The sequence below is a fragment of the Porites lutea genome, chromosome 10, assembly GCF_958299795.1.
Source record: "Porites lutea chromosome 10, jaPorLute2.1, whole genome shotgun sequence".
Lineage (NCBI taxonomy): Eukaryota > Metazoa > Cnidaria > Anthozoa > Scleractinia > Poritidae > Porites > Porites lutea.
This window is the reverse complement of record NC_133210.1, coordinates 27,364,983-27,381,939: the sequence shown is the minus strand read 5'-3', so window position 1 is coordinate 27,381,939 and position 16,957 is coordinate 27,364,983. Positions and strand designations below refer to the sequence as shown.

The 16,957-nt window shown below is 37.8% G+C and overlaps 2 protein-coding genes across 3 annotated transcripts in view; one reads left to right on the top strand and one right to left on the bottom strand.

Annotated features, from left to right (window-relative positions):
* Positions 1 to 232: 232 nt before the first annotated feature.
* Positions 233 to 2,909, bottom strand: LOC140951190 (DNA repair protein XRCC2-like). The gene is made up of 2 exons (XM_073400417.1): positions 2,874 to 2,909; positions 233 to 1,169 (listed from the first exon to the last, which is right to left on the bottom strand). Exons 1-2 carry the CDS (start codon positions 2,895 to 2,897, stop codon positions 285 to 287), a joined length of 909 nt encoding a protein of 302 aa, XP_073256518.1. The 5' UTR covers positions 2,898 to 2,909; the 3' UTR covers positions 233 to 284.
* Positions 2,910 to 2,992: 83 nt separating this feature from the next.
* Positions 2,993 to 16,957, top strand: part of LOC140951188 (nicastrin-like) — a 27,907-nt gene continuing 13,942 nt past the window's right edge. Inside the window, exons 1-10 of one of the 2 annotated variants that reach the window (XM_073400416.1) lie at positions 2,993 to 3,093; positions 6,528 to 6,626; positions 8,912 to 9,035; positions 9,939 to 10,033; positions 12,189 to 12,227; positions 12,631 to 12,689; positions 13,966 to 14,046; positions 14,749 to 14,881; positions 15,370 to 15,470; positions 16,183 to 16,293. In XM_073400416.1, the coding sequence (XP_073256517.1) occupies positions 3,030 to 3,093; positions 6,528 to 6,626; positions 8,912 to 9,035; positions 9,939 to 10,033; positions 12,189 to 12,227; positions 12,631 to 12,689; positions 13,966 to 14,046; positions 14,749 to 14,881; positions 15,370 to 15,470; positions 16,183 to 16,293 (906 nt within the window). In that variant the 5' untranslated portion in view covers positions 2,993 to 3,029. Of the gene's footprint in view, positions 3,094 to 6,527; positions 6,627 to 8,911; positions 9,036 to 9,938; positions 10,034 to 12,188; positions 12,228 to 12,630; positions 12,690 to 13,965; positions 14,047 to 14,748; positions 14,903 to 15,369; positions 15,471 to 16,182; positions 16,294 to 16,957 lie in introns of both variants that reach the window. The other variant, XM_073400415.1, reaches the window with a different exon arrangement.

Genomic DNA, 16,957 nt, shown 5'->3' with positions numbered 1-16,957 from the left:
ATTTTGAGAAAAAAACCGACTGTTTTGCAGTCTATGTGCACCTAGCCCATGAATGCAGACATAATTTGTGTTGTCAGTACCGTCTGCTACAAAGCAACAACCAGAAATATGTCTGCATTTGCAGGCTATGTCTACTTGGTAACATTCATTATTACCAATAGACTCATTCGAAAAATGTAACAATCTGAATGGCAAATTTATGGCAGGCAGAAAACAACAAGCTGGATATGCTGTGCTTATTTATTGGAATTAAAATTTCATTTCAAAAACTTTAAGCAAATTAATTAGGTTACAAACTCAATGCCACTTTCCTTTATGCAAAATTGTCTGACAGTGTTGCCAGATGGATATGTTCTGCAAACTGAGAACATCAAATCAAGTCCATTATGTGTCTTTTTCCTGTCAAACTTATAGCGATAATTAACCAGTCTTTGCCAACTCTGGCATAAGTAGTCTCTATGAATTGACTTTTCAGATGATGTAAAAATAGTTTGTTTTGTGACAATCAGTACTACATGATACTGCTGTGTGTACTTCGCTAAAGCATCAACAATCTTTCGTTGGTTAGATTCTTGAGAGGCCAGACTCTCTCCACCATTATATCTATCAACCCAGTAAAACGCACTTAAACTGTCAATCATAAAGACCCCAACCTCTGGTTTTGCGGATAAAAGATTTTTCAGGGATAAGATTGTAGCTAACATCTGAAGGCTACTATTGCAATGCACAATAAATAAGTGTCCGAGACAAGTTTTGATAAAGTTTTCATAATCGTTGTACTTTTCAGGATAGCCAGAAGTACATTGCTGATTACCACTGTGGGTTGAGTTGTTCCAGTTGATATTTGCTGTTGCCATGGAAACTCCTTGTGTTTCCCGTATGGCATTTAATATCCTATGCTCAAGAATTGTGACTAGTCGCAGTAACTGAAAATGATAATCAGAGTCCACAAACACAACTCCAATAGAACGCCCATTCAGTGCCAGATCCTTCCATGTCTTGGGAAGAATACAATTTGCAATTAAATGCAGAAGCATCTCTGTCTTTCCACTTCCCTCCTGGCCACTAAATTCCACAACACTTCCTGGCTGGATGCCCTCTGGAATATCACCAAAGAGATTTTTATCCAAGCCATCTAATGTCTGCTTCCCTCCTAATCGTACAAAGAGCTGGAAACCAATAGTACAGTAAATATGATCGTCAAGATTCTATTTAAAACCTGATACCAGTCCCGGGGGTGGTACTTTAGGAATTTCTGGGTGGGGATGTGCTGCTGGGACCCTGGAACCCTTAACCTATAACAGAGCTAGTTCAGCTGAATTTTGCTACCCTATACTAGAGTAAACTCCCCAAATCCCCCTATCTTAGAGTAGCTGTTTCCCTTGTCTAGATAAAATCTTCAACCAACTGATCATTTTCCTGAAAAATGATACCCTTTTCTAGACCCAAACACTCTGATTTATATACCCTATCCTAGAGTAAACTGCTTGAAAACCATACCCTTCACAGCGGCACATACCTATATAGCCCATATATGGCAGTGCCCCCCCGGGATACCAGTCTCCTTGAATGTTTTCCATCACACTAGTGACAAGGTGGCAATCGGCTCAAATTGAAGAAAACAACAGAATATGACGGAGTGTAAGGCTGTACGAGAAAAATGCCACCTAGCCTGCGAGCAAGCTCTCCTATTTGGGCGGGTTAAAGGAGTCTCGCGAGAACGCGCGAGCGAGCGGCGAAGCCGCGAGGGGCAGAGGAAAGGAGAGCTTGCAACCATCCCTTACAAATTTTCATTTGTACTTCGCCCAGACGAAGGGAAATACCATTGGCTGAAAAATGACGTTCTGGAAATCAAAGTTGACTGATTACAGGCCAAGCTGGCACCCGCTTCGTCGGTGTGTCAAATTTGGTTCTCAGGGGGATCAGATTGGTACCGAGAACTTGTTTCAGCCCTCAATGTAGACGGGCTCGTTTGATGTAATTCTCGCAAAGAGAATATTGTGTGCCGAGGATAAGTCGGACCGAGTTTTTAGTTCTTGTGGAAGGAAAATGAAAACCCCTCATCAGTTGTATTCATTTGTGTCAAGCGCCTTGTTTAGTTCTGAAAACCGGGAGATTGAAGTGAAGAGTGATTTCCTGAAGTGATTAAAGGGCAGTCTTCCAGGATCGGTTTCTTCGCCCGATTGAATTCTACTGGGTAGATAAATTCAGAAACGTGTACTTGACAGTGTAGCTGTGTAGCTTGATCGTAAAGAAGGAAAAGAGAAAGAGTTGGAAGCAACTGGAGTAAACCTTAAGAGAACAAAGTGCAGGAAAACGCTATTCTCCAGTTCCAGACGGACAAATATATGATGTTTTTGTTGGTGATTGCGATGGGGAGTAGTCTTCTACACTGCAGTATGGACAACTTTTCACAAACGAAACGAGAATCAAAGTAGTGAGTTCTTATCCGAGCTGACACGTTGAAGTTCGATGTCCCCGTGAAAAAAAAAAACATATAAGTGATTAAAAACATTGCTTTGATGCTGTTGCGAAAGCGATTTATAAATAAATAATTCTACGCGCCCTCGGCTGTCTAAACTTACTTGACAGGCGGTTGTCACTTTTCTAATATGCGGCACGTTTGCGGTGACAGTTTTCACGCTTTGCGGAGTCCCGGGATTTCCGGGGTGGAAATGAAAATTTATGAGAGATGGTTGCAAGCTCTCCTTTCCTCGGCCCCTCGCTCGCGCGTTCTCACGAGGCTCGCTTCGCTTGCCCAAATAGGAGAGCTTGCTCGCAGGCTAAATGCCACCCAATGTTTTATACATAACGAGGCGACTGTGATAGAGCATCGACGAGAATGACAAAACTTTGAAAAGAACAATACTGACCTGTGCTGCAGACTCAACCGCCATCTTGGCGGGGACCACGGTAGAGGACTGAGGACTAGAGCATTACCGGAAATTTTCGTTTGTAAGAACCGGAAGTGATCTTCGAAGAAAATATGCACGACCCAAAGTCCTTTTGGGAAAATAAGGACCTTCAATATGGCGACCAAACCGGCAGTTTGGACAATTTGTGTAAGCTTATGTCTTGTCCTTTTTCACGCTGGTGAGTGGGTTATTAATTTACAACAATGTATAGATCGCATAGTTTTAGTTCATGTCACCAAAACGGAAATTTTAAATGTAATCAAGTCTTCTTCAACCAGGCCAAAATTGTGCATGGTTTTGGCAAATTTTGACAACTGACTTGTTTAGCTTTCGACTTGTGGCTAAACTTCAGAATACCCGGCCACTGAAATATCATTCATCAAATCCTGCTACCGCAGTCCCGCAGTCGACATACTTTACCTAATATCTGTATATAAACATCACGAAATATGCCGCTTGCATCGTGCGCGTTGGTGTTGACCGCGTTGGTGTTGACCTTGTTGATCCTTGCTACCGCAGTCCCGCAGTCGACATAATTTACATACATGTATGATCGCAAAATACACGTTAATTGAACTTGATGAGTGAAATAAAAGCAAAATAAACGTGACATGAACTTGATGAGTGAAGTAAAACTTTTGTACTTATGTATTACACGTTCTTAAAGTGTGTTGCGCGAAAGACAATTTCAGTAAATGTGTCTATTCCCGTTCTTGTCCACCAAGCTGTCGAGTACGTAAATTACATTCCATACTCGTTCTATAAATAGTTAGGCCGACCGAGGAGCCTCCGAGTCCTCGAACCACTAAACTGTATACCTTGCTTATTCATTTGCTCGCGCTACACATGAATAATCCCTACCTTCGTTCTTTTATGCATGAGCTAAAACTAGCGCGCTACACGTGAACATAACTCGTTCTTTCATCCATGAGCCGAAACAAACACGCTACACTTGCTCCTCTCTTTTACTCAGTCGCAAATAACAGAGTGCACAAATCGTATGAACAACAAATATATTCAATTTCCTTTGCCTTAGTTACATCATAAAATCTATTTCAAAACATTATTTTTAATAACAGCAACTCCGGGTATATATAATGTTCACGACGCTCATAGTGTCTGATACATCCAAGATACGTGAGTCAAACGCACCTGAGCGAGACACGAATATTCCTTGCACACTTATTGGAATATTTTGTAACATGCTTTGAAAAGTTAACGCTTTGTTGTACTGGTGGCATACACTTTCTTTACATCATTCAAAAATACACTAAACAAGTCTTCATCGCGGTGCATGTACCTCCAAATAAATTCCGCCAAATATGTTGAGAAAAGATGCTTTCGAACGCCAAACTTAGGTAGTTTACACTTTGCATGCCTCCAATGACCTTCAATTTTATTGGTATGGTGACCGTCTTTGTTCACAAATTCTACTGAGTGATTAACTGTTCGGTGTTCATAACCATGTGTCTCAAGTTTCGAGTACGCTTTCCAGCAATCAGAAACAATAATAGTTCCAGGTTCAATCCATTTTTGGATGATGGGCAGTAGTGTTTGTTCGTCCCGTTTTTCCACTGCCACCAGGAAACATTTCCTGCTGTCTTCCTCGATTCCCCCAAAGACCCACTGGCCTTCAACGTGATGACCTCGGTGGTATTTCCTCTTGCCAAATTTACTTTCGTCGATCTGTACGACTTTTCCTTTTCCGCCGAGTTTGTCACTGTTTTCCAGTAGAGTGATTTCGCAAACTTCGCGACAGAAGCTGTCCCAATCCACCCCAGTGCTTTCAGCAAGGCCTACTTCATGTTTTATTTGCGCCTGATCAAGATCCTGGCACCACCAATATGTCAACTTCAAAATTTCTTCTAAGGTCATCTTGCTCTTCTCGAACCAGCTTCCTTTCCTAATCGATACTTCTGCCTTGTGTCTTTTACCGTTAAATTAAGTAGCAATCATTTTTTTACATTCTACATATAGTTTATATTCTACTATGTTTGTATTTCATTGCATTTTTAAACCAATTAAATTAAATTAAAATATGACCTTTGTTGCAATGCTTGTTTACATTACTTTATCTTAAAGCGGGACTTTTTGCGCGGCAGCATTAGATAATCATCGAGTGCGGGACTTTAGACCGCCGTATCACTTCATTCTAGCGCCTAGCTCATTGCTTATTCACCCGGAGTGCGGGACTGCGGACCCCCAGCGCTTAGCTCATTGCTTAGTCACCGAGCGCGGGACTGCGGACCGCGGTAGCAATTTAGTTTAGAGCTTACCTCATTACTTATTGATTGACTGCGCGACTGTGGACCGCGGTAGCACTTCAGTTTAACACTGAGTTTAATACTTATTCATCGACTGCGGGAGTGCGGACCGCGGTAGCACTTCAGTTTAACACTGAGTTTAATACTTATTCATCGACTGCGGGAGTGCGGACCGCGGTAGCACTTCAGTTTAACACTGAGTTTAATACATATTGATCGACTGCGGGAGTGTGGACCGCGGTAGCACTTCAGTTTAACACTGAGTTTAATACTTATTCATCGACTGCTGGAGTGCGGACCGCGGTAGCACTTCAGTTTAACACTGAGTTTAATACATATTGATCGACTGCGGGAGTGTGGACCGCGGTAGCACTTCAGTTTAACACTGAGTTTAATACATATTGACTTGCTAGCCGACTACGGACCGCGGACTACGGGAGCAGTAGACTTAAAAAGGGCGTGAGTGGCCGGGTATTCTGAAGTTGCTCCCGACTTGTCTATCTTAAAGCCACTTTTGGTTTTATTATTTACCATTGTTTTTAACCTCTTTCAAGCGACCACTTGATGCATGATGTGTTCTCTGTTTGCTTTATGTAGTACGCCGCAAAATGTACAAGAACAACTTTCGGAGACAACATGGAACTATTCTGATACGTATTGAACTTAGAAATTGCATGCAATAAATTATCTTCCAAAAATTAGATGTGTTGAAACTTCTTCCCGGAAGAGACCCTCTTGTTTGTCGAGTCTCATAAGTGATCAACAAATTTTTAAATTTTCCAGGGCTGTCAACTCTCCCGGATAATCCGGGAGACTCCGGATTTTGAACTGTCTCTCCCGGTCTTCAGATTAGAGTCTGAAATCTCCCGGATAATCACCAAAGTTCGCCATTTCTTGTAGATTCGACTTTCTAACAATGAAATTTCAAATATTTTGCATTGTTTGAGCTATTTCACAGTTAACATTGAACGTTTTCTCACAAACTCCGGTATGCCATTGTAATGTAAGCAATAACGTGATTGGTGGGAAGTAAACCAGTTAGGTCAAATGTTACAATTCCAAAAACATCTTTTTTGCATGTTTTTTTTTCACAAATGTTGTAATCTGCCATGCATTATGACATCATCTATCATCCCCCTTCCCCATCAGTTCTCAATATTTGAAGATGTGTAGTGGGCGAAGGGGAGGTTGACAGCCCTGATTTTGGGTGGTTGCTTACAGGAGGTTCAACTGTTATATTGCACATTTATTGTTACTTCACTATTACCTCACGTATGATTAATAACACATATTTATATTTTTATTGTCATCTGATGATAATGATGGTTTGATTAATTATTTTAAACAGTTGCAGGAGATAAGGTTGCTCAGAAAATTTATCAAGACCTTTATGGAATAAAACCTTGTGTCATCCTAACAAATGCTACACATCAAATTGGCTGTACCTGTAAGTAACCTGGATTACACTGCCTTCTTAGTACAGAGTGTAGTAATGAACTCTAATCTCATGGGTGACAAATTTCTTTGTAACTTTGGCGTGAAATTTCAACATTAATTTATAATATTTTACATATGAAATTACAAAATTTCTATGGCAACATTCTGTATGTTTCAGTGCCAAAATGGTGTCAAGGTTTTAAAATGTTATGAACGAAAATATCAGTGCATTAAATTAACCTAAACACATGAAAGAGCACATCAAGAAGGATTCTAACAGGTATTTTGTTGAAAATTTCAGAACATTGTGAAATTGAACCAAACTTTATGCACTAAACTTTTCAGTGTCTGGAGTTCTCGATACAATAAACCAGTAAAAAAACAATGATTATGAGCATAATTTGTCACCCGTGATATTGGACAAAATGCATGTGAAGTTGTTCCCCAATTTCACTCTTCACCATTTTGATTACACTTACAACTGCAATGAATCATCTTTAAATTCTCTTAATTTATTCAAAGTAAATACTTCTTAATATGAGCATTGAACCTTTTCTTCAAAGTTTTAGGAGACACTGAGAAGATTTAAGCTGCTAACTTATTAAGCTTAAGAAAGTCTTCAGGCATAGTTATCACTTATCATTTTTCTGTTTTTTACTTATTTGTTTACTCCTTGACTTAAGCTAATGTAGCGTTTTTTATTTGTTTGTTTGTGCCATGAATATTCAGTCGTTAAAATTAATCTGAATAATATCTTTTAATGGCAATACTTTCATATGAGATGAGGTACGTCTCTTTGTAACCCCTTGGGTTTCCATTTACACACCTACAGATGTTTCAAATCTCTATTATTTATATACTTTTTGCTGTGCAGAAGTAAAGAAAATTGAAACTTAAAGAAATTGGCTTGCAGTACCATGCAATTGTTACAATCAAATGACCCATAATATTGTGATCACTTGTTCCATCTACCTTCTCTCTGTACTGTATCATGGATGTCAATTCTTTCAGAAATTCTTCTTCTTTGGCTTAATAGTAACCAAATTTGTAAAGTTGTTAAAATTTCCTTTGTTTAGGGGGTATGGAAATGTGTGATAATTAGGTTTATGTATAAAGGTATAAAAGGATAAAATTTAATAATAGCAGCTTGTCCTTAGCCTCTGCCAGAGACAAAACTAAACTCTAGTTCAGTCTGTGTGCGAAACAGCACCAAAATTGTCGTTCTGGGCCCCCAACTGTGTACCAGAATTTGAGTACACTGTGTATACTGCATGATTGGCCTGTTAAAAAAAGCCATTGTGGATTTGTCAAACAGGTTGGAAGGAAATTCAAAATGCTTTCTGGTAATTCATTGAGTCAGGATTTGAGTTTGTGCCATGATTAGCCAGTTAAAAAAGCCTTTGGGGATTTGTCAAACAGGTTGGAAGGAAATTCAAAACACTTCTTTGGTAATTCATTGAGTCAGGATTTGAGTTTGTGCCATGATTAGCCTGTTAAAAAAGCCGTTGTGGATTTGTCAAACAGGTTGAAAGGAAATTCAAAACGCTTTTCTGGTAATTTATTGAGTCAGGATTTGAGTTTGCGCCATTATTGCCCTGTTAAAAAAGCCGTTGTGGATTTGTCAAACACGTTGAATACAGGATATTACATGGCTGCGCGGGGATACAAATTTTATCTTCGAGTGCTGAAAGTATCTCTCACGAGTGAGCGAAGCGAACGAATGAGAGATACTTTCAGCACGAGAAGATAAAATTTGTATCACCAAGCCGCCATGTAATGTTCTGTTTATTTTATAGATACTGATGAAATTCCTACATAAAACACAACTTTTTTTAAATTCATTTTCGAAACAGCAAAATAGTGCGATTAAAGTGGTCACCTATTGCAAAATGCCTGTCACAAAAATGTTATGAAACTGGGATATAAAGTTATAAAGGAGAAATTAAGACAATAATACTTACATTTTGTGTTCCAAAAGTCAAAATTCTAATGAAAAAGAGAAAAGTTATGTTAGTAACCGTGGCGACACCAATATCCTCACACGTGAAAGATAAAAACAGTATCTTCACTGCGCGCGATGAAGATATGATTTTTTGGTAAAAGGAAAAATCCTGGTATTTCATCACTATCAATATAATAAAAGGAAATTCAAAACGCTTTTCTGGTAATTTATTGAGTCAGGATTTGAGTTTGCGCCATGATTGCTTTGTTTTGATTGTTCACAAGGCTAACAATTATTATAATATATTACATGACGTATATTATTATGTTTTTCATTCGTTACTTAAATTACAGCTAGTATGTATGGCCATGTTGGAGTGCTTCACTATATTGAAAATGAAACGGACGTTGATTGGATCATAGAAAATGGAATTCATGCACCTTACATTCCATTGTTCAGATCGGACCTTTTTGACTTGTAAGTATCATTAACAACTGTGTCGCTTAGTAGAGCTGGATGCCTGGTATATCCAGGGACTTCCACTTGGGCACATCCAGCCCCTTGGTGTTGTGTGTCCCGATGAGTTGTGATTCTGCACATCTCAGCCATGATTCTCCCTGGGGGCGGGGGGGGGGTACTCCCTTACAAGAGGCTAATAGGGATGTGCCGCTGGATGGGGTCGCATTTTCATGACTGGATTGACTATAATGGAGTCGCATTTTCAATAGATTTACTAGAATGGGGTCGCAAATTTTCGGATTTTGGGGGTAAGTAGGGATTCAAAATGGAGAGATTCTCCGTTAAAAAAATCAGAAAGTTGTTGTTTATGAAATTTAACAATAAGTTCGCATTGACCGCATTACATTCCACCACCTGAAACCACATTGGTAAGGTAGATGCATAAATAGAAAGTGACTAAGTTGGGATCGCGAAAATTACATTTTCCAAAAAGCGACTAAGATGGGGTCTATAATTGGCCAAAACATAGACTATAATGGGGTAGGGCTCTGAGAGGCCAGCGGCACATACCCTGCAAACATTAACCCAAGTACCCCCACCCCCTGGATCCCCATTTTAACAGGACTAGACACCCATCACATCAACTGATCAGTGGGAAAAAAAAGTAAACACAAGATCCAAATGAAAGGCTAAACAAACAAAGTGGCACAGAATGCTGTACCAAGCACATGGAGCTGATGCAAGCAAGGCTAACTTTGCCTGTACGACCAAACGTACTGCTGGCCAACAGCACGAGATGGCACCTGTTGTTGTTTCCTGCATTAAATTTCATTGTTAAATTATTTTTTTTAAGTTTTATTAGAACTATGTAGTCATTGAAACGAACCTCACTTCTATTCATACCGGTAATTTTTTTTTCAGACGTCTTCTTAAACGACTGAAGGACAAAAAAAAGATCAGTGGAGCCCTGGCAATAGCTGTCCCATCTGGAAAATACAGATATACTCCAGAAAACGGTGCACACCTTCTTTAACCATTTCTTTGTAATTGATGTCTTAAAACTTCAGACTTTAATTCATGGTTTGAAGCCTGATCTAGTCAATGTACCATGTAGTAAGGTGTTTTGGCAAAGTAACGCACATCAATTTTATTATTATTTTGTGAGCATGAAGTAAAATGTCAGGATGTGTTATCTGACATGTGCCAATCACGGGAAGTGAAGTCCAGAAACATCCCTTGGGGGTCGCCATGTAGGATACGTGGGTCTGTAGGTGACTAATGGGACAATGTTGTGCTTGAAGACACCTCTCACATGGAAGACAAGAAAGGGTAGCTGGGTCTGTGGGGTATCAATCAGTCCCTGAACTGTAAGGGTAAGGTGTAGGGTTACAGACGGCAAGGGGTGTTTTTCCTATAGAATTATGTTTAAGCAATTGTAAACGTTTTCCCTGTTTGCATATTCTAGAATTCTCCCAACCCCTCAAGTGTGTATGTCAGGCTAAGATCCGCAAAATTCAGGAAAAAAGTTTCCTATTGCTTTTATTATACGTTAACTTTCCCAAGAAAAATCGCAAAACTCTTTGTTATGGCGCTGATTAAAAGAGAAATTTTTACCAATCATGAAGTCTTGTGCTCAAAGTCTTGCACCCGTAATCAGTTCTTGTTCTGCAAAAAAAAGAGGCTTTCCAAAATAAGGAGTTTTCTCGCTTAAAATGTCAGCTCAAGCAGAAAAAAAAATTGACACAGCATGTTTTGTAAAGATTTTCCAAGGCTCAGTTGATGAGGGAATGGGTAAATAAAGTGTAGTCTGTTGTTTGAGTCTTCAACACAAAAACTTTTTCAAATTCGTACTTGTGTGATTAAAGGGTGAAAAGCAAAACATCGTGACATCACAATGTTTATATTACTCTCTCGTGCAAACACACCTCTAAGCCAATCAGAGTGCTAATACTATCTAAGTTATTTTATAATTGGGGATAGGGGATGTTTGATGCCATGTATCAAAACACCCACATGATAAATTGACTGAAATTCCTCAACAATTTAAGTCATTTAAGTTATGTCTGCTGTTTAAAATCCTCTCGTATTTTGCATAATCTCCTTTTCAGTGTAAAGAGCCTCTTATAGTGGAGTGGGGGTGGGTTGGGGGTATGTAAGTCCTTAGTCTGAATTTCAAAACCCAGGGCGGAGGGACTCCCTTATGCAAATGACAGGGATACTTGCTGTCTCATTTAGGGGTGGAAATTGCAGATTTTGGTCTCATTTAAAGTGTTCAAAAATAATGTAATTTTGCTAATATTTTTGTCCCTCATGGTATCCTCAGGGTTGTGATACTGTATTGGAGTATGGTCTACTTTCAGGTCAAATTATAGTCTGAGCCTCACCTAGGTTGCTCTCCTTTAGGAGTTTAACAACATTATTCTAGTTTTTCGATGAGCATACCTATCTGTTTCATATGAGAGCTCCCACCTCCAACCCCATTCAAGACCCTTTGTTTCACATATTGTGGAAGAAGCCATGCCCATGGTGATACTTTACTATTGTATTTGCACTTGTCTCCCTTACTGTCACAGTTTCATCATTTTGTCTAAATTTGTTGCCATTTCATCTGTCTTACGTCACTTTTTCGAGGCTACATGTATGTTACTGGTTGTTATACTACTACGTGAGAAATTTCTGCAATTTGATTGGCTCAGAGCAGTGGTATTTCAGCTTAATTTGAAATACCTACATGTGAAAATTACAAACATTTTTCGGGTAGTAGTATAAGATTATATAATTTGTAATATATTTTGTACGTGATATTTGGCATAAATGCCACTTGTGATATTTCAAAATTGGCTCAAATTTCACTAGGCTATCGGCTGGTGAAATTACGTATAACAATTTTGAAATATCACTTGTGGTATTTTTGTCAAATATCACTACAAATCATGCTATTACCTATACAAATTTAGACTAACTTGGCCTCAGTATTTATACATGTGACAGTTAGATAAAAATAAAATAATTAATTCCTGGACTTAATATGTAATGTAAAATAACTTGCTACATGCAAAGTGAGCTTTTTATCCTGTTATTGATCTAAGAGTATTATATTTCTTTCCAGTGTTCATAGAACATATCTGAGTGTATAGATAAATTATGATAGTAATATTTGTTGTCTTGTAGGTTCCTCTCCTGATTATGCTTGTCCCAACAATCGTTTTGGTAAGTGACAGTGTTGCGGCTTTTAGGGACTCAGTTTGCTGTCAGTTTGCTCTATTTTTTTTTTGTAATAGTTTTTTTTGTTAATAGTTTCTTTCCCTGAAAGAAAAAACGAAATGTGTATCTTTGTGGCAGTTCACAAGGACATAGTAGGATAGGTCCAGATCTGCGTATTATGTAGGTTCTTTTGTTTGCACTGGATGGGTCCCCTGTGTGTGTAGTCACCAGGGTGAGGCATACATGTAGCACATGTGCTATAATGTTAGAGCTTGATGCACTTTGACAGTGTCATTACACAATATCTACTTCTCAATAATATTTTTACTGTCATCTGTGAAAATTTCCCTGTGATTTTTTTCAAGAGTAATGAGAAAGACCACCCAAATTATATTTGTTTTGTTCTCAGGGGCATATAATGGTGATAAGGATTACGCAAACTGCAGAAAAGTAAAGTGGAACAAAGATGTAAGTAATCAATATTGAATTTCCCTTGGCAATTTAGTTGAATAACAAAAAGTCTTTCGTCTTTGTGGGTTCAAATTTTTGACTTTTTTTCTATGATAATTTCACAAAATATATTTCAGTTTAAAATTTCTGAACAAAAATTTTGCTTCATGGTCAAAATGGTTACTATTAATAGATTGTTGTGTGAGTTAACTCTGAAGACCAAGTGAATTATAAGGATGAATCAGGACAATCAAATTTCATCTCTTGTATTCTCAAATTTGTGAAGAAAAAAGTCACGGCCATGAAAAGAGTGGAACTGCGATACTATTGTTACCTCAAAATGTTGTGAACTATACTTTTAAATCATTATTCAACAATGTTTGTATCGGTCATAGAAAACCTTGAGAGTCACGAAGTTGAAGAATTTCATTTTCTAGGCCTGGAAAGTCAAGGAATTTAATAATATTGTTGGTCCTTAAAAGTCATAGAAAAATAAGTTTTTGTTTGGTAGATTAGTTTATAATACAATAATGTCAAAATAAAGACAAAGTAAGATACAGGCAGGTATTTAAAAAGTGTTAAAACAACACACATTTCGGCGGACAACAGATTTTGTGTCTGTTGAAGTGAGTTAGGCAAAAAAATCCCCCAAAACAAGAATAGTTTTGAAATTTTTTGAAAGTGTGTGCTAAACCTTAAGTTGTGGAAAAATGGAAAAGTCATGGAATTTGAGGAGCTCAAAGGTGTGTACTTGTAATAAATATTAATAATTATAAATATAAAACTTATATTGCGCGTAAGCAATAGAAATATTAATTTGTCATATGCACATAACAGACGATAAGATATAAATAAGTCAAATTAAAAGCTATCATAAAAATGTAAGTTGATTAAATTCTATGTTAAAAAAAATAATAAAATAATAAAATAAAATAAAAACAGATAAAAATAAAAACTTGAAAATAAATGAATAAGTCAATTAAAAAGCTATCTTAAAAAAGTATGTTTTGAGAGCTCGCTTAAAAGATGTGAGGCTCTGTTAACCCTGTTCTAGGATATTGTTAATGTTCATAGATCAAATAATTTTGAGAGGTGCTGCTGAAAAGTGTTTAATGGTGCTATGTCCAGAATACCCCAAAATTGGTTCAAAACAAAAATATTTTTTGTACTAGGCCACACCTTATTTTTCAACCCACTACTCATTACTAATTTGTAATTTGTACGTGTTAGCTCCTTTACTTTTTGTTTGTTTGTTTGTTTGTTTGTTCACAGTTTATGTTTTTGTTGTTTGCAGGGTACTGGCATGTCTTTTAAGTACTATGATATTCCAATGTTTGCTCTCACTGACGAGAAAGAAGTGACAGATCTTGTAGAGGTAGAAGCTAGAAACTGTAAAAATAGCTTGCTGTGATCTGTTTTTAGTCTAATGTATAGTAATTCAGTTGCAGAATCTGGGTTTATATTGGTCTAAAGGATGCTAGCACAGCATAATTACTTGGAAAAATTTCATGTTCATAATTGAATTTTTCAATGTAACTGCCATTTACTCTTAAAAGGGCAATTCTTTGTAGGTTTCAAGTTGCAACCTTGCACATCTTGTTGTCTAGCAATTTTCCCATACATACCTGTATAACTGTGCAGACATTCCAACACCTATAAAATCTTAATCCTTTGTGTCAGTCACCTCAAAATTGGCTTTCTACTTAGGCCTACCTAGAAAATCTGTGTAAGTTGCATCCCATAATGTTTGCTTATTGATGCAGGACAAGAAGTACTTTTTTTTACTTCTTTAATAGTTTTTCTAATGTATCCATGTCATTAACTGCAACAGGATTAGTTCAGTCTGCAGAGTGCTTGACTGCAGAGTGGAAAGTCACTGGTTTGATTCCCAGGGCTGGACTAATACCCAGAGTCTTTAAATAACTCAGAAATGCATGGCTCTGAGGTGACCATCTTGTCTCTTGTCTGAGACATAAGAGAAGTGTCCTAATTTAGTACTTTCCTGCTAAATTCATTGTCACACCAATAATGTGAATTTAATCGTTTTAACAGTTGCTGTTCATTGTTTTGACCACAGTGTTACCAGAAGCACAACAGCCAAGCAAAGCCTGATTACCCACTGTGTGCTGTTGAGCTAAAAGATTTCATGTACGCTGCCAAAGATACTCCAACATGTATAAGGAAAACTAAAATGCCAAACCCTACAGACAGTAAGTCTTCAACAAGATCTGGTAATATTGTGTTGTTTGATTCAGTAAGGTGAATTATCTGTTTGTGGAAAGAGTATTCTATTCGCTTTCATGAAAGGTATACATTCTAGCTTTCTGTGCTGCCTTTAATGCCTGTGGAAAGAAAGGATTAGCGCAGTTGGCTCGAGCCCGGCCGATCTTCTGTGTGGGAGGTCCTGAGTTTGATTCTCAGGTTTGACCTCACATCTGTCTTTTGACTTCTTTCTGTTCTGTGTAGCTTTAAGTAGCTTTAAATACCCCTAAAACAGAGCACTGATGGAAATGGGGTAGGGGGAGGAGGGGGGGAAATGAGCACACCATCAGCCTCCAGATTGTTAGTCAGACGGCTATTTTGAGCTGCCAAAACAGAATATGGACTCTTTACCTTTTACCTGTTTTGCTGAATGAAATTTCCTATTTTGGAATAGCTAGGGATTAATATTAAATTTTGCTTTCTACTAACATTGTAGGTGAGTTTTGCCAGCCTCTAGGAGATCAGAATGTCTGGGGAACTCTGTACCCTATAAAAGAACCTTTGGCTGAGAAGGAGGTGGTGATGGTTGCTGCAAAGGTAATGCTATAAATTAATGCTTTTTGTCTCTGTACAATAGTTATAAGCCTGAATACAATCCAACCTCCTTGTGTAATCATCACCTCTCATAAGGGACCACCCATCTAACACTCCAAAATTTTCCCATTCAATTTTCCACAGTTGAAATCTCTTGTTGTGACCACCTCTCTGAGGTGACCTCCGCCGCAGAGTCTGATCTCTTTGTTGCATATATATTTTGATTATCAAAGAATACAAAAAGCTTTTAGTTATAACAGAACTTAATTATGGTAACTTGGAAATTGCATGCAATAAGTTCTCCTTCATAAAATATATCTTTTGGTACCTATACTCAGAAAAGACCCCCTGTGGTTCAATTCTTGTAAGTGACCACCTCCCATAAACAACCTCTAAATCTTTGCTTTTTAGGTGGTCACCTACGGGAGGTTCGACGGTATTTATTTAACATAAAGCACTAAGCTAGCAAAAAGTCTTTCATCCACATGATTCATTATATAAGAACACTTAAAGGTAGCTCAATCATGTTTGATGTGACTTTGTAGTGAATTTAAAGTTTTGGTTTTAAACTTTTCAAGCCAAAGTTATTTTTGTATACTTTGTCTGGAACTGTGGAAACTCAAGCTCAAATTGAAATTTTGAAACCAAGCAATAATTATCAGAAAACTTGATATGAATAGTGTTTAACTGTGCTCAATACCTTTACCTTATATAGCTGGATTCCAGTTCATTTTTTCATGATTTAACACCAGGAGTTGAAAACGATGGTACTGGTATCATTGTATTGTTAGCTGCCGCAAAGTTGTTGGGAGATATGAAAAGAAATGTAAGTAGGCTTTGCTCACCTTTACAAAACAAAATAATAAGATCATGCAGTGCTGACTATAGTCTTTTTGTTTGCCTGTTGACTGGGTCTAATAGGCTGAGTTCCAAAAATTCTCACTTTCTAAACAAGTTCAAGTGCAAAACTGTTCTTGTGAAGATGAGTTTTATTTGTCTGCAGGTAAAAAATCAATATCATGTCAATAACTTTGTACCTACAATCTTGGACAGAATAAAATGATGCAGTAAACCCCCACCCCCAAGTCAAGGATGAAGCTGTGTGAGAGACAAAACACACCTTTTTCCCCATCCTTGATTTGGAGGGAGTGGGATTCAAAATTTTTTTTGTCTATTTTGTCCAAGATTGTAGCCTCACTTTAAAACAAAAATTCCGGTTTGAAATTTTGAACGGAACGGTACATTTTGGGTTACACACCTGACCCAAGTCACAGCATATATGGTTATTGTTCTTGTAAGCAGGATACAAAATAATTGTACTTGGGATAGGGACATTTTGGTCCGACCAACTGAGATAACTAGACCAGTCAAAGTGGACCACCTTCAAAACTGGTCTCAAATATTCTGCTTGGACCAAACTAAACCGAAATATTTCCAGAATTTTGGGTTGAATGGAAACTGCCCTTGGGCAACCTCAGAAATGGCCTGCT